The sequence below is a fragment of the Hirsutella rhossiliensis genome (assembly GCF_020360975.1).
Source record: "Hirsutella rhossiliensis strain HR02 chromosome Unknown scaffold00018, whole genome shotgun sequence".
Classification (NCBI taxonomy): domain Eukaryota; kingdom Fungi; phylum Ascomycota; class Sordariomycetes; order Hypocreales; family Ophiocordycipitaceae; genus Hirsutella; species Hirsutella rhossiliensis.
In genome coordinates, this window is record NW_025408684.1 from 149,279 (window position 1) to 170,896 (window position 21,618).

A 21,618-nucleotide genomic window follows, 5' to 3' on the forward strand; every position below is an offset into this window, starting at 1 on the left:
CAGTTGTATTCACCGGCGAACGACGATGACACCTCGCGCGAGCCCAGCTGCGTTTCCACTACAAGCGGAGACATGGGAGGCGTTACAATGACTGCCTGGCGGGGCTATAGAGCTTTCCAACCGATCAGCGGGAGCAATATTTGCCTTTACAAGTTCCATTATACGTGCTATCTCGCACTGAATGATCGCCTCTTCATTACGCCTGTTGGCCCTAACGGGGCAAGTATCTCTCGATACTGGCATGGGTGCAGAGGAGCACGCAGGCCATTGGACCATAGACCGGCCGCCACGTCTGGGAAACGACTTCATCCACTGATCCATCATCAGTCAGATTGATACCGCTTCACAAAGCCGCAGACACTTCTGATTGGAGCACATTGTCACCTCATCGTACATCTCTCGGCCCGGAGGCTTGCTAGGCGGAGCCTACGGCGGTATGGCGGCGAGCCAGTCGTGGACAGCAGTCAGTGCGGCGGGTGGAGGGCTGCCAGCTCAAAGGTCTGCTCGGCGATGAATTGCGACGTGACGGCGCGGTCTAGAGCTAGCCTCTAGATGGTAGCCAGATACGCCGGACGGAGAATGGCTTGGGCTTCTGGATTTGCGTCTCGTATCACACCATTTCCGGGGCTGCCCACAGCGACTCGCATACCCGCAGGAGAACGAAAATAGGCGGAGGTGCCCCCTAACCACATACATGGCGAAGTTCCATTGCGCCGACATCACAGGAACGACATCCGTGTAGGAGAAGATCACGAGATGTCCTTAGGCGAGGGTTTGCCTATAAAGACCATACATTCCGACTCCATGTGTCTTCGTCTCCTCATCCTACCTCTACACTATCCTCGTCACGTATTTCCATCCTTCTCCACTCTCCCCGTCCACAGCGCCATGGCAAGTAAAGAAGCAAATAGCGACAAACTCACCGGCTGGTCAGCCCGGGGTGGAGAGGTCAATCCGGGCCGAAATATATTCGCGAATACAATGTCGACGACTCCAGTTGTGATCCCGTTTTCGAAGGTCACATCGAATTGGAAGAACTTACCTATGTGAACGAGGCACTTAAATCCTGCCACATGCCAGCAGACAGTGGAATCGATCATGTCGGCTGTAATGAAACTGCCGCTGCGAGCACTACTTGTACATGTGGCAGCCTCTTTGCTGTGACGGACCGCAAGATCAGAGACCTTTGCTACAACGAGCACTGCGAAATTCGAAATCAGCTGGCCGACATCAGCTCTCGTCTCGGCGCCTTAGAAGCTCAACTTGCCAATAGCAAACCCGTCTGTCAGGAGTGCCACAGCACCAAGGATCGCAAACGGCATGCCAAACAGGACCCGCAGCAGCAGCGAGACCAGCCACCTCATGGGCCCGCAGAGCAGGCGCTGGATGACGAACCACGCGCGCGTCGCCGAAGCGGTGGAAGGCATCGGAAGACTTGCCCAGAGGGGCGAGCGGAGCCGCGAAAACAGTGAACAAAGTCAAGCTCTCACGGGTCTGGCTCGAAATAACCAAGGAGTGCCCGCCATGAGTATACGTTGAAAGGCCCAAGAGAGCATGGTGGAGGGCCGGAGGGCTCTGGAGGTCTGAAACAATCGGGGCCGATACCACGCTGGAAGGAGTACATTTTGCGCTGATGACGGACGTTCTTTTCTTGAAGTCGAGATTAACGGCGGCAGCCACTTTCCCATAACGCTGCAATGGAATGACGAGACCGAAGCCTTCGAGGGCAGGATATGCTGAGGAAATGAATCTCCTCATCGGTTACGACGAGATGTTTGAGATGCTCTGCAACCCCTATCAGGCGTGTAGGGATTGGCGGGTTTGTCAAGTATGAGTACAACGGATCACAATAGTCTGCTAGAGCCTAGTCGTACTGTACGGTTTGCAACGAGACGCAGCATTTGTTGCAGATACGAGTGGGATACTACTTTCTGGAAATAGCGCTGGGGCAGAGATCAAGTGACAATATACATGCGCCGGTTGCCGTGAAGCCGTTTTGGGTTGGCACAGGATGCTAAGGAGGTCGCATTCGAGCGTCCAGCCGTGAACATGTTTTGCCGTTCATGGCTATTGCGTTGCGAGGCCAGTAGTCCCACCCTAACCTTCGAACTAGAGGTGCCGAATCCAGTCACGACAAATAACTTGGTAAGGCAGAATGGGTACTTATGTCGCAAGGGCTGTCAGCCGCAGCGACGAGATTCACGACGTCGTCATTAGACGGAGCAACCCACCCGCATGCTACAAGTCTGAGTTCGCCTCGAGGGCCATAGATGCAGTGGAAATGGAGCAGGGAGGACATCGTTTATAAGTTGGATTACGACTCCCTCCGCTCATCCCAGAGCTTGTGCTAAGACTCATTCCGTCATACATTCGCCATCCTCTGGTTGAACAGCCCTGGACTACAAATATTCAGCCAATATGCCATTTCCGTTGCATCTCTTATGTGAACTCCTCAGTGAACTCGAAAGAAATCACACGAGGTCTTTCAGTATTCAGAAGACCCAGGACTTCGATGTGCGCAGTCTTGTTGGCTGGTTCGACAAACATGATACAGCCATCCCACGTCTAGGGTCAGAAGCCGTGGCATTCTTGTCATGCCTCTTTCCCGAACGCAGGCCGGACCGAGTTTTCGGCTTGTCAAAAATTCAGCTCGAAAGGATTGTCCAACAAGCACAATGTCTTGGATCGTCCCGAATGAAGGAGCTACAGATATGGCAAACCAGGAACGGCCCGGACTTCGCAACTTGTGTTGAGCGCGTTATGGCTATAACGGACTGCGAACCAAGGATGGGTCCGAAAGTGACTCTGCAAGAACTTGACGATGTGCTCGATCGGATTGCAGCCTTCTCACCTTTCTCGTCCGCTGATCTGCGAGAAGAAACTGAGCGGAAATACCGTCAACCCTGCAGCAGCTCGGACGATCTGCTCATCAGTTTGTTCCGAAGATTGAACAGCTTTGAGGCCAAATGGCTGGTTCGCATGCTATCCAAAAACTACAACCCGGCCTCTGTCCCAGAAAGACTGGCGATGGGCAGATTTCATCCGTTTTTGTGGAATCTCCTCCGTTTTCAGAATTCAATCCAAGTTGCCGTAAGTATCCTAGGGGGACTTGAGATCCGGAATACACCCCTACAGGCCGTGGTAAATCCCTGGGAAGAGTTGAGGAAAGTCCTACAGCCGCAGGTTGGAGTCATGATTGAACGGCCAGCTTATGCGAAAGCAAGGAGCATCAAGCATTGCTGCCACTTGGCTGGCTCAAGACTAATGAGCGTGGAGCGTAAATACGATGGAGAATACTGTCAACTTCATGTTGACTTAAGCAAACCAGAGCCTGCATCAAAATATTCTCCAAGAGTGGGAGGGACTCTACCATCGACCGCATTGGCCTTCATCGCGCGTTACGAGAAAGCCTCGACCTTGGCACGGCAGGCTGCAGGATCAAGAAACAATGCATACTGGAGGGCGAGCTGCTGGTATGGAACGACGACAGTAGGGTAATCGAGCCCTTCCACAAAATTCGTAAACACGTCAGACGATCAGGACGGCTCCTTGGAGCGGCCCAAGACCCCCCATTCAATATGAATGAACATCTCATGATTATGTTCTACGATCTTCTGTTGCTGGACGACACGGTCTGCGCTAGAAAAAGCCATGCTAAGCGGCGACGACTACTTCGGTCTCTGGTTCGCCGGATCCCTGGTCTTGCCGAGGTCGGGTTCCGCGAAGTGGTTGCATTCTCCTCAGCCAATGCTGCTGAGCGGCTCACTGAACTATTCGCACGAGCCATTACACAACGGTGGGAGGGACTGGTGCTGAAAGGTTGCAACGACCCTTACTTCACCTCCGATTGCGACAAGTCATCCATCAAACTCAAGAAAGACTACATTCCAGGCCTCGGTGACTCTGCCGACTTCACTATTGTCGGTGGCAACCATAGCGCGGAGGACGAACAAGAGATTGGAATTGGCAAGCTCTGGTGGACGTCGTTTTTTATCGGATGCATGGAAAATAAAGATGAGGTCTGCCGTTATAATTCTAAGCCAAGACTTCGCATCATCGACATCATCGACAAACATGGCATCCCGAAAGACCATATGCAATATCTCAACCGACATGGATATTTCACACAAATACCCTTCATTGAGTCCACGCCAAATTTTGACGTGGTCTTGGACCCGACCGTGGACTACGCCCAAAGGCGTTATTTCAGCATCCATTTATAGTAGAACTCGTGGGATCTGGCCTCGACAAGCCCGCAAATGCACGGTACTATACTCTACGGTTTCCACGAGTGTTGAAGATACATGGCGATCGCTCGTTCACTGCTACCACTAGCTTCGACGAACTGCAGGAATGGCTCAAAAATGCTCAGAGATACCTGACAATTGCGAAGGGAAGAAAATTCTTGGCTAAGGAGGTTGCGAGGTCACAGGCACTGGCTTGGTCATCAAGCCTTGGGACATCAAGGCGATCTCCTAGCGTCGATTCAGTTTCTTTGGACATTCAAGCCACCAGCCCAGATCAGAGGCAACAGGAAAACGGGGGGGAAGCGGTTGAGCTCCCGAGCCCTGATAATATTTCCGTCGATTCATCGAAGAGAAGGGTGGATTCGGACAGTGCATGGCATAGTACAGTCAAACGCGTAAAACAGGACTAGAAAATATGTGTATGCATATTGAAGACTTACGCAATGGGTGGGTAATTATCAAGATTCGGCGTTTGGCAAGAGAGCAAAAGCACTGTGGCTGCCTTGTCCAACGGCGTTCGAACCCGGTGAGGCGATTGCCTTGCTACTTGTACCGTACTGAAGCGCGCCCGCAAAAGACCCCGGCCGATGCGAGAACCCGTTAAGTTACAACAAGACTCTGTCGAGTCTACTCTGCATCACCATAACTCGGTAAGATATCCTCGAAGCATCTTCTCTATGGATGAGGCCATTCGACGGTTGGAGCTCATCTCTGCCAGCAATTGGCTCGCGTGGGCCATTATGGGCACTTTGGCGGCAGTCGGGGAGGGACACGTCTTGATAGGTGCTAAACCCGTCCACGCTTGAAACATCCGAGATGGTCGCCAAGGACAACTTTCTTGGTTGGAAAGGTTGCGAGCCAGCCAAGGCCACAGAGTTGCATGTTGACTCAATTGTAAGCCATGTGTAAGGGGCTACGCCCCGATGTGTAGATCTGGCATGGCCAGACTAGTCACGTGCGAGCGCCACGGACACGACTCCTAAAGGGAGCGATGTAGACACGTCTCCCCTTTACACTCTTTGTAGCTCAATTTACATCAATTACGCCCAGCACCTGTGCCAACAGTGCTGACCCTAACATATTGAGCTACCAGTTAACAAAAGACAGGACAGACAGAAGGACAGACAGCAGGACAGACAGCAGGACAGACAGCAGGACAGTCAGCAGGACAGACAGCAAGACAGGCGATAGGCTAAACGACGAGACGGACGATCGATCGGACGACGAGACGGACGAACAAGATGGAGGACAATAGTAGTTATGCAGGGGCACCGCGACCGGCGGCGCAACGAGCCGATGGAGGAAGGAGCAAGAGCTCTTGCAGATCTTATCTGGGATCGCGGGAGACGAAGAACTGCGGAAGATGTTCACCGGGCTAGGCCTAGCAGCGCCACCGTTGACACCCAGCCCGGGGGTGCTCAGTACCCCGGCGATCTTACCCGTCGAACCGAGGCCGGAAGCAGCCCAGGAAATGGACCGTGGCAAGAAGCGCAAGCCGATGACTTGGCCGAAGTGGAACGGTCAACCGAGTCCTTCCACTTCTACCTCGACCGTCTGGTATTTAAGTACAATACCGACGAAGAGGAGGGCCTAAACGGCAATAACAACGTCGTGTGGTACGAGATCCTGCAGACCTTGCCGGATCAGATGATGAGGAGAGTCGAGGGTTTTTGGAGGCAAGAGAGCGCGAAGGGCAACCCAGACCCCCGGAAATTCTTCTCGCACCTAGCCCAGACGTTCGGCAGCGTGCAGCAGACAGAGAGGGCGCAGGACAGGCTGCGCACCTCATTCAACGAGACAGCCAAGAGTTTGGGAAGTTCCTCCTGAATTCGAGGAAACATTGACCAAAGCGGGCGGCGCGAGCTGGGATAATGCTTCCAAGCTCGCATGGCTACGGAACTCGATCTCTCCTGCTCTCCGTGAGCAACTAGTCCCGGTTATCATGCCGAAGGACTACAACGAGTACATCCAACGTCTACACCCGATTGCTTGGGCGTTCGAGCACACCGCGAAGTTTAAGGCGTTGCAGAGGAAGCAGGGCTCCCGCGGGCAACGTGACCAAGGGCAGGCATCAGGCATCGGCAACATCCAGGTCGCCGGTAACGACAACACCCCGGCACCGTCAGCAACGTTACCCGCCGAGCAGAACGCACGTGACGCACGCGACCATGACGGCGACGTAATAATGACGGTTACACGCACTCAGGGGCAGGGTCAGAGAGGACGGGCGAACGGCCAGGGGTCAAGTGGAACGAGCAAGACGGTTCGCTTCCAGCCTAGGTCAGGACGGAAGCAACGGGCGAGGTGGGTATCCGAGGACGAACGGAATAAACGCCGTGACGAGGGTCGTTGTCTCCGCTGCGGCGACAACACCCATTTCATTGCCGCTTGCCCCTACTCGCCAGGACAGGACCCTAGCCGGTCGAGGGATGTAAAGTCCGCACCGCTAGGATCATGCCCTTGCTGGAAGATGATGGTAACGACTCTAGTGAGGAAGAGTCAGGACTTAGCGAGACCCCATCCTCTCGGAAATGCGTAGCCTCGAAACAAAGACGGGTCTCGAGGCCAAAGAACGGAGCAGTGGCAAAGAAGAGAAGTTCTCAGGAAAATGGAAGTTGGTCCTACAATAATTCGAAGCATTATCAATAGGACCAATCTCTTCTCCTCACTCGTAGACGAGGGATGCCAGTGCTACGCCGCGGTTGACGAAGAAGTCGTCGAGAAGTTGGAAGTTCCTATAGTGGAAATAGCACCGCGAGCTATTACAGGAGCATCAGGGGCAATGGAAGGAGCAACGATTAGGGGCCTCGTATGGCTATCAATGGAGGTCAACGGCCACATACAGACGATCTGTGCCTACGTGGTGCCCCGATTGGAATTCCCCCTAATCCTAGGAAAACCCTGGTTATGCCACACAAAGTCGTACTCAGTGCCCCACGAGAAACGACTATGGCATGAACCTACACAAGACTGGGTAGATCACCTCGGGAAGGAGAATATTCTGCGAAAGCCAAGGAGTTCGAAGAAGCAAAGCACGTACTAGCCAGTACCTTTGTGGGTTACTTTGAAAGGATCCGCAAGCAGGAAGGAAGAGAGGCAGCTGCCACGGCGATTTTCGCTATCAGCATGAAGGATATCGAAAGGGCGTTATCACCAAAGAAACCCATGTCAGAAGCAGAGCTACGCCGAACGATACCCCAGCGGTTCCACGATTTACTGCCTCTATTTATGAAGAAGGAAGCTGATAAGCTGAATCCTCATAAGCCAGGCATAGACCACGAAATCAGAATCAAGGAGGACCCGAATGGCCAGCAGTTACCACTACCGTATGGAGCACTATACGGTATGTCACGAGAGGAACTCCTGGTTCTTAAGAAGACTCTACGAGACCTAGTGGATAAAGGATTTATCCGTGCAAGCAGTTCAGAAGCAGCAGCTCCAGTCCTGTTTGTGAGGAAACCAGGTGGCGGGCTGCGATTCTGTTGTGACTACAGAGCGTTGAACGCAATCACTAAGTCGGACCGTTACCCCTTCCTCTAATAGGGACACACTTCGCAACCTAAAAGATGCGAAGTGGTTCACTAAGGTCGACGTGGTACAAGCGTTCCATAAAGTACGGGTTGCAGAAGGAGACGAGTGGAAGACAGCGTTCCGCACCCGGTACGGTCTCTTCGAATGGATGGTTACCCCGTTCGGGCTAAGTGGCGCGCCAGCAACCTTCCAGCGGTATATTAACGGTATCCTACGAGACTACCTCGACGAGTTCGCCTCTGCTTATATGGACGATATACTTATCTATTCGAGCGGGAGCAGAGAAGACCATTTCCGGAAGGTACGGTTAGTTTTAGAACGCCTCGCCGAGCATGGACTACACCTAGACCCGGAGAAATGCGAATTTGGAGTCAAGCGGATTAAGTACCTAGGATTCATTATTCACGCAGGAATTGGCATTCAGGCAGATCCCGACAAGATACGAGCAATAGTCGAGTGGGCAGTCCCCGTTACCCAGAAGGGGGTGCGCAGTTTTCTAGGATTCGTTAACTACTACCGGATATTTATACCGCAAGCCTCGGAAATAACTGCACCCCTAACAGCACTAACAGGAAAGGGGACTAAGTTCAAGTGGACGGACGAGCACGATATGGCGTTCCAGACACTAAAGACGCTATTTACGAACGCCCTATTCTTACTCAATGGGATTTCGAGGCCAACCTTCGTAGAAGCAGACTGTAGCGGCTGGGCGCTTGGGCACACTTACGCAGGAAGTCGACGGACAACGCAAGCCAGTAGCGTTCCACTCGCAGAAGCTATCACCGGCTGAGCGCAACTACCCAATCCATGATAAGGAAATGCTCGCTATTATTCGTTGTCTCGAACAATGGTCAGCCGAGCTACGAAGCTGTGATAACTTCGTTATCCTTACCGACCATAAGAACCTCGAGTATTTCATGACGCGCCAACAGCTCTCGGAAAGGCAGGCACGTTGGGCTGAATATCTCTCGCGTTTTAACTTCCAGCTCCAGTACCGTCCGGGACGGAAGCAGTGGTGCCAGACGCGCTCTCTCGCCGCGAACAGGACCGACCAAACGAAGCGGATCACGAAGCACGAGATATGCAGCTTATTCCAGAAGCAGCCCTACGTACCTACGTCGGAGTAACGTCGACTCAAGCGGGAGAAGGCGAAGAAGAACACACGGTTTTCCACGACCCAGAGCTACAACAATTATGGCAGCAAACGGCAAACCAGGATCCAGTCTTTACAAGCGTTTATAACGCGGTACGAAACGGATCTCGGTCCTCGACCCCAAGCTTAAGCTGAAGGTACAAGTCGCCGAGTGCTTTATTGATCCTCGGGGGCACCTACGACTACGTGGCCGCTTATGGGTGCCAGGCGCACCGATCACGACAGAAGCAGCAGCCAAGGCAGCACCGCTAGAGCAGGAGTCGCTAAACGAATTACGGGGCTCCTTAATCCAGAAGGTTCATGACTCCCATGTAGTAGGCCACCCGGGACGGGAAGGGACGATAGAAGCCGTATCCAGGGACTTCTACTGGCCGCTAATGCAACAGCATATCCGACGTTTCTTGCGTAACTGCGATGTCTGCGGCCGTACGAAGATATGGCGCGAGCATAAAAGGGTCTACTTAGACCGCTACCCGTACCGGACCGCTTCTTCCGCCAGATACAGATGGACTTTATTACGGACCTCCCTTGCGAACGGTAACCGCTGCCTCTGGGTTATCAAGGACCGGCTAAGTAAGGAAGTTATACTCGAACCGATGCCAACGATGGAAGCGGAAGCATGTGCAGAGCGTTTTCTATGGTGCTTCGCCCGCTACCACTGGTGGCCCGACGCTATAACGAGCGATAGGGGCTCGAATTGGGTAGGCCGCTTTTGGAGGCACATGTGCAAGTTACTGGGGATCGACCAGCAGCTAAGCACGGCGTACCACCCCCAAACCGACGGAGGCCCTGAGAGGATGAACCAAGAAGTACAGGCATACCTCCGCGCCGTGATTAACCAGAACCAGAACGACTGGGATAAGTGGGTTCCCGCGGCTCAGATGGCGTTAAACGGTCGGGTCAATACCTCTATAGGGATGTCCCCATTCTTCGCTATACACGGCTATGAGCCGAAGTCACCAGTTCCCCTCGTTACGGAAGCATATGCGGAAGAGTATCCTCAGCATTCGCCAGAAACCAGGGCAAAGAAATTTGTTACCAAACTACAACAGATTACGGACCTCTGCCAAGCATCAATGGCGACAGCTACGCAGCAACAAGAACGCTTCGCTAACAGACGACGGAACGCGGCAGAACGCTTCGAAGTAGGCGATAAGGTTTGGCTTGACTTACGGAACTACGCGTCAGAGCGACCTAAGAAGAAGTTCGACTGGCTGCACGCTAAGTATACGATAAGCAAGGTACTCGACCCGTACACGGTTGAACTAGCAGACCTCCCGAGGGGCTGCTATAATAGGTTCCACGTCGACCAACTCCGGAGAGCGGGGACGGACCCAATGCCTGGTCAGCAACGCACAGACGCTCAACCCCCATCTATCCAAGTAGACGGGGAGGCTCACCAAGTAGTAGAGGAAATACTATGCGCTAGGTGGAAGAGAACCGGCCGCGGCCGTAGGCGGGAAGTCCTTGTACGCTGGCAAGGTTGGCAAGACCCGACCTGGACCTCTTTAGACAATATGCAACAGACAGCGGCCTTGGATAAGTACGAACAGAGATACGGCCCGGCTCTCGAAAACGATGGACCATACCAGCACCGACGAGTGGCAACGGAAGCACAGCCGGCCCAAATCCAGGGGCAAGTCGAAGGAATACAACCACAGCTGCAGATACAGGGCAAGAGAATACGCGGACCACTACGGGCTAGGACTAATGGCGACGCCCCGTCGATAGTAACGGCACCAGACCCTATAGACGACGGCCCTACGATCGTTGTAGAGGACCAGGAACAGGAAAAGGGCACCAGCGCCAGAGAGGAGTAGGGGCTAATGTAAGGGCTACGCCCCGATGTGTAGATCTGGCATGGCCAGACTAGTCACGTGCGAGCGCCACGGACACGACTCCTAAAGGGAGCGATGTAGACACGTCTCCCCTTTACACTCTTTGTAGCTCAATTTACATCAATTACGCCCAGCACCTGTGCCAACAGTGCTGACCCCGTAACACCATGCAAGGGCAGAGGCACAAACAAAATAGGGGACGAATGGGGAGACGCGTCTAAGGGTGAAGAGCCTGCTGTAGGACTGCGACAGGGTGAGGATAGAGTCCGCAGCCTGGAGACAGATTTCGCGGGGTCGGACGTCGGAATCAGCCAGGACAAGGTTGGCGAGAGGGCGGAACAGGCAGAGTAGGCAGAACTGATAGTACATGCTACATGCGGGCAGTCAGCCGGATAATGCTGTCTCTTCTCCCCTCTGTGTCTCTCGGCCCCCTCCCGAGTCCTGTGAGCCGGGTTCTTGTGTCTGTGTACATACTTGTTGCGATTGAACTTGCTTCTATTCAATTCTGTCTGACAGCTCTCAACATATATATACATAGTGGCACGTCCGTGCCACTATCCAGTGACTCACCACTTGTAAGTGCTGCCTAAACATGTCTTGGTCCATGTCTCATACCAAGTCAACACTGGATAAAGAGTACAAAGGGGGTGTCACTGCCGCCGGTTTTGGGTAGGGAGAAGAATCCTTCGTACCAATCGAGATACTCGGTATACACTGCCATGACCTCGGCTGTGTCGAATCGTCCGTTTGGGGTATGGGTTGCTGATGAGAGGAGCTTGTACACCCATTCCGTGAGCTGGAAGACTCTTGCTGGAATGAGCTGTAGACTGCGCAGTTGCGAGCCGCGTGCTTTCAGGGCAGGGTCTGCAGCCGTGTTACGGTGCGACTCCTGATTGGATACAATTCCTGGGTATACCTAACTTGATGCATTCACCTGGTGTAGTTCCGCTGCCGCACTGGCCGCCAAACAGGTACTCGGCACTGCAGGCGGATTGGTCTAGAAATATTGAGTCGTCTTGTAGCTTGCAACTCGTAGACATGGTGAAGACTTGGCCCGTCGTGAGACGAAGTATGCTGTGTGCGGAATCCCATCAGTTTATGCTTCGGAGGAGTCGGGAACAGGGGCTGCAAGCGGTTTACAGACCGAATCAGGGACACGGCGCCGCGGTACGAAGTAGCCCAAACTTTGGCATACTTCTCGGCCTCGGAGCCCATCAGGGGCTCTTGAGGACAAAGATTGACTATCCTAGCGGCAAAGGAGTCGGCAAGCGCTTGAGCTTCGGCCTCGCGCCCGCAGGTAATCTGGTAGAGCGAGAGAATCCCGATGGCCTGTATATCTGGGAGGTTGGCCGAGGGGCCGGTTCTGCGGATAATGGCCTCGGCCTTGTCGAAAGTGGTTTGCTTCCGCACTTGAAGCCAGGCCCCGGCTCTCCGCTTCGTCGCTGATCTCGTGGACCACCCGGGTTGCCAGCGCGATGAGCGCGTTTACCAGGGCAGAGGAGCAGTACCGGCTCGAGCCGCTGCAATAGTCTCGGAAGAAGGGGTCCTTGCACATGAGGCAGAAGGGAGGTAGTCCCAGGTGAGGAGGGCGTCGAGGATCTGCCGAACCGAAGCCACCGTACACCCGGCGCACGTCCACCTGTCGGTTTGCGCGTGTGATGCATCGTCAAAGGGCAATGACGGGAAACAGGAGCCGCCAGGGCCGGTGTCGAAGTCGCCTTGGGAGCCTCGGTCAGTGTGCTGAGGTCGCTCGAGCCCGAGGCAGAACGGTGCATGGTGGGCGACGGCAGTCGGCTCAGGCAGTGCGGGCAGACGGCTTCGTCGAGAATGGAGCTGGAAGAGCCCGCCGATGATTCCTGTTCACCTCCATCTGACGAGCCACGCCCGTTTTCACCGTTCAGGTGCGCCAGCTCCTGCAGAATGGCTTGGTGAGACTTGGTCCCCTCGACCAAGTATTGTATAAAGGCATTGCTGACTTCGACGTCGTTGATTGAACATATTGCGCGGAGTAGTCGGTCATGCTCCTCGTTGTACCGCCGTAGACTATCGATCTCGGCCCGTAGATCGTCTTTGGACTTGCGTCGCGGGTGGTCGTATACGCGTCCTTCTCCGGCCTCGTCGCATCTTTTGCACGGTGCCTGGCCATCATCACACTAGAGAGCGAGAAACCAATCAGTGAAAGTATCCAGCTAGGCAGGATATGGGATGAGACAGACGACTGGGGGCTCTTTGGGCTTTGGCTTCGTGTGGGCTATCGACTGACCTTTGCTCGTTTCTTGCGGCACCTCTGACAAGCCATTCGTATCAGCATTCGACGGGGCATTGTCTTTGCTGCCAAGTGCAGTAGGGGCCCGTGGAAAGGAACCGCCTCCTTATGTAAGGTACGCCTATCGTGCCCGGGGCCAGTCGAGGTCAGACCCTGAGGTATCAAGACAACATGGCTTAGGCGTCACGGCGAGATGGTGGTCAGGGCCGCGATCGCCACGTGCTGTCCATGGCAAGGTTTAACGTGCCGGCCCCGAGGCATGTTTGTGCATACGTACATGCATATATATCTTGTATTTATGTATGTATATATGTATGTACATATGGTTGCCCTGGTCTGCATGAGCTCGGAGTAGAGGAACAAGGTTTGGTGTTTGGGTCACTACAGCACCGACGTGCTGCAACACAACATCGCAGACGTCATGCCGACCTCGATGGCGCGCAGGTGGGTCGCTTTACATTTTGTCTTGCCTTGTCTCGTCTTTGTCCCCCGTCATGTCGTGGCGGCCCAAACTAATTGGCAGGGTAGTTCGAGCACGATCTCACTGCAGCCGATCATTAGCCCAAGGGCGGGGTCTTTAGACCCCACTTGTAAGCTACCCTGACTCGTATTGTGTGTGACACACCGCCACTAGCTCGAGGCAACCCCAGGTACGGATACTCAGGATACTTTATGTTACGAAAAGTTGGAGCTACTGTCTAATGATTCAGATGACACTAAGTATCTGGCTTCGCGACACCTCTATGTTATGTCAGACATGTTTGTCGATAGTGTAAGTGCGCCTCACCAATCGTGACTTACGACAGCGCCATTTCCAGAGGGGAAACGCGCATGCTAAGTTACCGCTAGGTGTGAGGCGCCCTTGCCTAATACGGCTAGACACATGGAAGATAAATATCGCGCATAGAACGATTAAGGGGGTCCTGGTTTAGGGCCATGCATAGGTGATGATTCGTTTAAGAAGGGTGCCCTGCACATGGGGATCGTTGGTCAGCAGCGTCCTGCATCTTTTGCTGCAGGTCATCAATCCTACCACCTGTTCTGCCTCCATGGCGTAGTGGTGACACGTCTGGAGCCTCTGCGTCGCAGAGGGTCGGTTCGAAGCCGGCTGGAGGCACCCTGAGCGAACAGGGTACACCCGGGTTCCCGCCCGTCAACAGGAACAGCGTCATGAGAGAACACAATCGGCGTACCAACCACCATCAATGACTAACACAACCACGCTTCAACTTCGACACATCGCGCTTCAGTTGCTGGGAATAGGATGCTGAACACTTGGAGAAATTGACCTTCAAGCAGGTCTGTCATGAAGCGAACAGTGGAATGGTTGGCGCAGCGTAAGATGATATGTGGGGCTTGGGGTGTCATGCATCAGTGTATCGAACCGTCAATAGCCAGAGCGTCTAGGCCCTATAGGGACCTCCCTCCGGGCGGAATAAATCCATACCATTCCATACCACCTGTTCTCGGATGGCTGCCGCCACAGCCCAGAAAGGATTAGTTAACCATGAAATTGCACTGCCGGCCGAATCGCGCTTCTGCTTCACCCGACATTCTCGAGATGGTTGCAATATGTACACAGCAATGACCTGACGTCTTCGTTCTACGAGCTGCTATGCCGCAGCCACAGTGTGCTTCCACCTCTCTTAGCACTTTTTCTGCCAGATTTTGCGTTGTACCAGGCACTACGCCCTCTTCTTGAGATGGCTGCGTTTAGAGGCATATGGAGGCCCGAAGGTGGGCGTAGTGGAGGGTCTCGTGGCAGCAGCTCGGTTGGAGCGCGATGAAGCGGGATAGTGCAGAAGTACTTTAAAGTAGAGCTAGAGAGAAGAGTGAAGGCGAGGGTGGGAGATGTGGGGTCTCGGAGACGTATGCGAGAGAATGGTCAGGGCCACAACTTGCGTCACCAAACCGCGTCCTTTTGGGCGCATTTCAGCGACACTACGGCACAAACCGCGATGACGTTCGAGGTGCGGCAAGGGCTATTACCTACCCCAACCTCCAGAATTGCCGCTTTTGGCGGCTCCAACACTGTCTGTTGATCTGAAACGTGCTTGTGAACTACGCCCAGAAGAAGGTTAAGACATTTTTCGTTTCTTCTGCGACATAGGCTTTTCCGGCTCTCCGCCCGCCGAGCCAAGAATATAGCGTCTAGATTGGGCAAAAGCAGGCTCAGGTAAGTCTGGTGGGCAACGGTCGTGGACATGCGCGAGTAGTTCATACTCCTGTGGAGCTAATGAGCGCCGAAGTGCTCCTTTATTGTCCTGACTGGCTTACTATGTAACATAGTGTACACTACAGTACTATTTCCGTTTGAGCTGGTCTTTTACCAGGAGGAGGCAGAATTCAGCCGGGCAGGGAGGGGCTTTTGCACAAACTTCATGCATGTTTCGAGAGACGGCGCACGTCTGGATGGCGTCATCTTGTCCTCTTAGTAGAAGCGATTTTGACCAATGAGAACTGGAGCTTAGAACATCAATAACTCTGGGCTGCGCGTATGATTGGTCAAGTGACGCCAAGCTGCATCAGAGGCTGTGCACCTGATGGCCGTTAGGACCTGCGGGACGGAACAGAGTGAGTCAGTCAGTCACAGATCGTAAGAGACAGGGGTCACACAACAAGGGGCACGGTTGGTGTGGATGACTGAACAACGATCGGGAAGAAGATCCCTGTGTATCGGGCAACGAAAGACTCTTGATTCTCTATCTAAGTGATGGTGAAAAGTTGGCTTCTTATACTTGGAATTTTGGGCTGAGTGGCGATGTCGCCACCTAGGCAGCATGTAACGGGCTAGGCCCTGCTGGACAAGGCAGTGCCTTGTCGGTCTAAGCACTGTTGCTCCAGTAACGGCTTAGTCTATTTTGTTGGAGGATTTCTGTCCTTCTATTTTCCTTTCCTTCTTCTTTCCTCAGCTCGAATGTAGAACGCACGAGGACTACATAGCTGTAATTTACACTATTAGAACCCATCACACAGCATAGATGACGATGTCACCTAGAAGGTTCGAATCCATCACTAATATGGCATTACGAACTGCTTGCTGCCTTTTAGGCAGCACCGTGAATGAGCGTCTTGATCTTGACAGGGCGGTAGAAACCTTTCGCCAGAACGCAAGTACGGTACGGTCAAAGCCTTGAGATGTACCTACGGCAAGCAACTGCCAACTGGTAAGTTAATTTTCTCCTCGATGCGTGATACTGTAATTTCGCATCTCGAATTTTTGTTATTTGAAGAGTTCAAAGAGCATGAGAGGAGTATCTGCAGATTATGGAAGGGCCGGAAAAATTACACGATATGTATTTCGCGCAGCATCGAAGACTGTGAAGCGTAGACTGGTACACCAGATTCCTAAATACGCTACAACTTGGCGACGCGTGTAAGCCAGGATATCACAAGTATTGCGGCAGCGAAAAATGCAGCGGCTGTACAATGTTCGTTCAACCGCTTGGCAGTGGCTTATTCGATGCTCCACACGCCGGAGCGGGCAACCCAGGGCAGCTCAGGGCAGCTCAGGACAGGCTCAGGCGGCTCAGGCAGCTCAGGGCAGATCAGGGTAGCTCAGCCCCTGCTCAGGGTAGCTCAGTCCCTGCTCAGGTTCGGCACGTACTTACTCAAGGTGGATCAGGTGGTGTTAATGGAAATACAATAGTGTGAACTTTCAAGGGTAGACCATGATTGCTTTGTCGCGCGGCTGGAATAGATCTGAGGAGCGTGTATCCTGAAGCTTCGGGAGGATTCTCGCGGCCAGCCCTTCATGGCAGACTGGTTGCTCGCTAGCTTGCTGGGAAAAGGTAAGATAGCTGCGTGCCTCCCCTAGGTAACTGTTAAAGGCACCACGATAGCCCAATTGACCTCCATCATGCCGTAAGAAGTAATGAGCAGGCAAACATTCGAGGAGCAAATTGACGTTTTTCAAGAATGCTCGTTCCTTAGTTACGTTGTGTTCTAGTCACATTGACGATCGATGCACTTCCGCGACTGAGAGCCGATACGATGCCGCCCACGTGGTTGTCCTTGACAATTGGTTTGTTGCAAAGGACGCTGGACGCTCGATCATGCACGTCTTTTATCTAGGTGTGGATTTTTAGGTGGCCCGACGGCCGTTCAAGCGAAAGACAGAATTAATGTTTAACGACGATTACGCCAATACACATTGGAAGAGGTAGGAGCCAAGTACACAAGTTGTTATGAAGATCTAGAAAGGTGCGGCCCAACGGTCCTATTTATGCCGTTGGGTAACTTCCATGGGCACCAAATTAGCCATACACGTGAGGTCACTATAGGTCCTGATACATGGCCTTATAATGATCTTTCAGGTGGTCCTTGATAACACCTAATAGCCTAACACTCCGACATTCCTCGTAAGAACGATTGGAACACTTCCACCGCAAAAGTTCCTCTATCACCACCGCGCGAAAATGGACGTCAACTAGAAGGCTGAAGCTCGAGGAACGTAAGTTCTCCTTGTCTCATACTAAAAGAAAGATATTCTCCTGATTAGGAAGTCTGGTTGAGAACAAGGTGACTGCTTTAGCCACACACATAGATTTCGCGCGATGCAGGTTGACCGTGGAGATACCAAGCGATACATTCGATTTGCTACCTTGCAGACCAACAACTTCGATTGGTCAAAGGCATAGCTTAGGACACTGTTCCGTGTATTCGTAGAGCATGGTTCCGCAGATGCTCCATATGGTCCAGTGGCAAATCGCAGATCGAACATCTAATCTCATCGCCCTCGCGTAAATTCGACAAGTGCTTGCGTCGGAAGTGCTTGGACAGGTCTCCAGGAGTGTAAAACTCGCGAATGAGAACCTCCACGGCCCCATCATCTGATGTCAAATCAAGGGCCTTGCCGACACAGATGAAGCATCTTCGAGGCCTGTCCGTGACTGTCTTAATGAAGGTGGACATCAGAGCCGTGTGTTGAGGGCTGTTGATAGGCGGTTCGTTCATGAGAGTAGGCCTAGTTGAGTCGACCGACGCTCGAGCGCCGCGGATCGTCTGCCCTTCCTCGACCATACAATAAGCTACGATGGCGGCGATAGCATTGTCTCTCCGTCGATATTGACCTTCGAGCGTGTTGCCAAGTGGAGCGGCGAGGGCCTCAACCAATCGCTTTTGAGCCGGTCGCTGAGGACAAATGGGAGTGTTCACAGTCGCTTGTTTGACAAACCCAATACCTTGCAATTGCCCTCAATGTCGTCCACCGCCTGTCTTGCAGTCCATTCATCTCGAATCTTCTGCTTAAGCACCCTCTTCAATCTTTGCTTCTCGTTCCTCAGTCGACGGCGGAGTTCCATGTGCTTCTTTGAACCTGGGCGATGATGCCGAAGGTCTTGCTCTAGTCGCTTGATGATAGGATCAGTAGACACGGATGCTATTTGTTCAGCTGTGAGATCCGTGGGTCTCCGCTTGCTGATAGAGTGGCCGACGCTGCAGGCCTGCCTTATGAGCGCCTGCTGTGGTTTTTGTCGCCGGAGAATACCCCAAGTATCCGCGCAAACCTCCCGTCCCAGGTAGTGCTTCTGAAAGGGATTCGAATTGGCGTGATCTAGAGCAAGATTTCGCAGCGACTCGCTGATATCGGCTGAAGCTGGAGTAAGCAACAAGGCTATCGTGATTGGAGGACTTGACGAACCACTTCGATCGAACTCATTGGCCGCATTATAACGCAAGTTGTAGGGGATGGTGGGGTATTCCAACCCCAATATTTCGCCAACCCTTCTGATCCATTGTGCAATCATCTGGTAAGAAAGAGGCTTGTCCTGGGATAGCTCATAGCCGGTAAAGGTTTTCATAGCCCGTCGGAATATATATGTGTCTTTTAGATCGTCCTTGAGCGGCAGAGGTAGCTCCGCTCCTCAGGGTGGATATCAAGATTGGCAAGCTGTGCGGGTGAATTGAGACTTGTTGCTCGGAACGCGCGATGGCGGAAAAGAATGCCTAGCAGGAAGATGTGAGGATTGAGTAGCAAGGAAGGGTCGGCCAAGGTCTCTGGAAGAGGAAATGTTTTCCTAGATTCGCGTCAGTGCCATATCCTACGAGCAGATGAAGCACGGCGTTTCTGGCGTCCTTACGCATCTTTGACACCGAGGTACGTTTTCGTGAAGGCTAAGGTGAAGCGAATCAAAATATTATGCGGTCCACCTTCTGGGTCTTTCACCAGTGCAGCCGGATGTCTCCAAACCGGAGACGCAGGATGGATGTGGGGCGAGCTCCAGCGGGTGCAAGAAGAAGGAGAAAGAGAACAGCAAGGATCCGAAGTTCCCCAAGCCTGAACGATTTTTTTGTCGTGCTAATTGTCGTTTCGATTTGCTCCTTGAGATCTTCGATCGTCATGCATCGATTCGCTCGCCTCTGGTCGCTCAAGTCATGTTTTTTGGAGAGGTCTCGGAGAACCTGCAGGGTTACCTTTGACCTATTATTCGGAGGATCGGGCTGTACCTTGTGCATACGCCGATTTAGTTTCGGGTCGAGTTTGTCTCCAGTGGCTCTCTCGAAGACGAGTCGGAAGACTTTCCAGTATGTGCTCAAAGAGCTGCTCTTCCTCGTTCCTCGCCTTTTCCTGCCATCCTTACCGACCTTCTGGTTGAGGGACCAGTCAAAAAAGTTATACAAAAGCCGCAGGGAGCTGGACTCGGAGACAGACTCCAAACATTTTTGGGGGTCACAACCCAGCACCTCGCAGTACCTGAGGGTAGGACCATTACATGTTAGAGGCTGGGAGTCATAAGGGACATGATGTCGTTGGTGACGTACTGGCGCCATTGTGCGTCGCAGGCATCGAGGAGCAGTAGACTACCGTCGCTATAGTCTTGAGCTTCGTAGGCGGTCTCGTTGAATTTCTCAACGGCTTCCCGGTAGTACTCAGGTGGATGAACGTTGCCACCGAAGAGCTGGACTTGGTCTTCAACGTCAGCGTCGACGAATCCGTCTGCGTCATCGAAGTTCAAGTCCTCTACATCCGTTGCCTCCGCATACGTATCCGAGTGAAGGGCTCAACTTTGTCAAAGAGACCACCATCGTCAAATTCGTTCTCGGGGGAGTAAGACGCGTCCGAGTCGTAAGAGATGGCGGAATGGCGTGCTCGGCGCGTCATGGTTGACAATGGATCGTATAAGTCAGCGGGATGCGGCTTTCCGTGAGCTGGCAAGAGGAAAGAGTTTCCACAGTAATGCTTGGTTGTGTAATAGGTAAGATGCTACCAAAATTTGAGGCGGAGTAAGAGCTTCTTAAGTATGACCTATGCGACGCCACCGTTCTGAGCGCTTTGTGGCTCCTTCTTTTGAGGCTAGAAAGAGGTGTCGGAAGGCACACAGCTTAAACGGGCCGCGGAGGCGTCCCGGCGTGGCTCTGCGGGCTGAGCATGATGGGTGACATGCCAAGTACATCGGAGATACTTGGAGGGATGAGCCCGGCGATACATTTGTCCGTTCTCGCTCTGGATTCCTGGCAAATTGGCCGCCACCTTTGGTGGCAGAGACCGTCCAAACGGGTGGTAAATCCGCCGTCTCATAGTTTATTAGAGTATAAGATATTCTTATAATCTATATAGACCTTAACTTTATACTTACTTTTAAAAAGGTAATATCGAAATTCCTTAAAAGCTTAAATAATTATAAGGAATTCTTTATTATAGATAGGGTAATTAAGTTCTACGCTATATAGCTTCTTTAAGTAAAATATAATTAGTCGTAGTCTTCCTTTATTATCCTTTTATCCGATTTATACTCCTAAAGTAAAGTCTAATATATTAGTTTTAAGTTCGATTTATTATTTTAGATTAAAGGTAGTTAAGACTAGTTCTTATATAATTATAGTCTTAATATATTTAAAAGCTTCGTTAGCTTTATCGTCCTATATAAATTCTTTTTCCTTCTTTATTAAGTTATATAATAGTACTATAATCTTTCCGAAATCTTTAATAAATTATTAGTAGTAATTTATAAATCCTAGGAAACTTTATATATCCTTAATATTCTTTAGCGTTAGCTATTTTTTAACTAAGTTAATTTTATCTTATTATATTTATATCTCTCTTAATAAGATTATATATCTAAGGAAGTCTACTTCCTATATATAGAACTTACTTTTCTTTAGTTTAACTAGTAACTTTATATTTTAAAGTACGCGGAGTACCTTATAAACGAATTCCTTATATTCTTTTAAAGTATCTAAAAAGATTAAGATATTATCTAGGTATACTACTATAAAAATATCTAAGTATTTATATAGGATATTATTAATTATTTATTAAAAGGTAGCTAGTATATTTATAAGTCTAAATAGTATTACTAGATATTTAAATAGTCTAAATTTCGTTCTAAAGGCTATTATCTATTTATATCCCTTTTTTATATATATTTAGTTATAGGCGCCTTTAAGGTTAAGGGCTATAAACTATTTTTTACTATATAATCGATCTTATAGTTCTAATATAAGCGGTAATAGTATTTAGTCCTTTATTATAATATCGTTTAAGCGTCTATAGTTAATAACTAGTTATAGCTTACCGTTTTTCTTTAAAATAAATATAACTAGGTAGCCTACTTTAGATATTAACGTTTATATATATCCCTT

The 21,618-nt window shown here is 51.5% G+C and overlaps 4 protein-coding genes across 4 annotated transcripts; 1 reads left to right on the forward strand and 3 right to left on the reverse strand.

Moving 5' to 3' along the window:
* Nucleotides 1-9,536: 9,536 nt before the first annotated feature.
* Nucleotides 9,537-10,751, forward strand: HRG_10917 (integrase core domain-containing protein; the record flags this gene model as incomplete). Its single annotated transcript, XM_044869387.1, has 1 exon — nt 9,537-10,751. One exon carries the CDS (start codon nt 9,537-9,539, stop codon nt 10,749-10,751), a length of 1,215 nt encoding a protein of 404 aa, XP_044715338.1.
* A 128-nt stretch (nt 10,752-10,879) lies between these two features.
* Nucleotides 10,880-12,324, reverse strand: HRG_10918 (nitrate assimilation regulatory protein nirA; the record flags this gene model as incomplete). The annotated part of the gene is made up of 6 exons (XM_044869388.1): nt 10,880-10,906; nt 10,959-11,139; nt 11,396-11,633; nt 11,704-11,843; nt 11,941-12,106; nt 12,180-12,324. The coding sequence occupies 6 exons, from the start codon at nt 12,322-12,324 to the stop codon at nt 10,880-10,882; spliced, it is 897 nt and encodes a 298-aa protein (XP_044715339.1).
* A 5,992-nt stretch (nt 12,325-18,316) lies between these two features.
* Nucleotides 18,317-18,836, reverse strand: HRG_10919 (uncharacterized protein; the record flags this gene model as incomplete). The annotated part of the gene is made up of 3 exons (XM_044869389.1): nt 18,317-18,379; nt 18,543-18,631; nt 18,677-18,836. The coding sequence occupies 3 exons, from the start codon at nt 18,834-18,836 to the stop codon at nt 18,317-18,319; spliced, it is 312 nt and encodes a 103-aa protein (XP_044715340.1).
* Nucleotides 18,837-18,862: 26 nt separating this feature from the next.
* Nucleotides 18,863-20,137, reverse strand: HRG_10920 (uncharacterized protein; the record flags this gene model as incomplete). The annotated part of the gene is made up of 6 exons (XM_044869390.1): nt 18,863-19,052; nt 19,116-19,253; nt 19,319-19,437; nt 19,483-19,729; nt 19,798-19,939; nt 20,020-20,137. The coding sequence occupies 6 exons, from the start codon at nt 20,135-20,137 to the stop codon at nt 18,863-18,865; spliced, it is 954 nt and encodes a 317-aa protein (XP_044715341.1).
* Nucleotides 20,138-21,618: the final 1,481 nt, after the last annotated feature.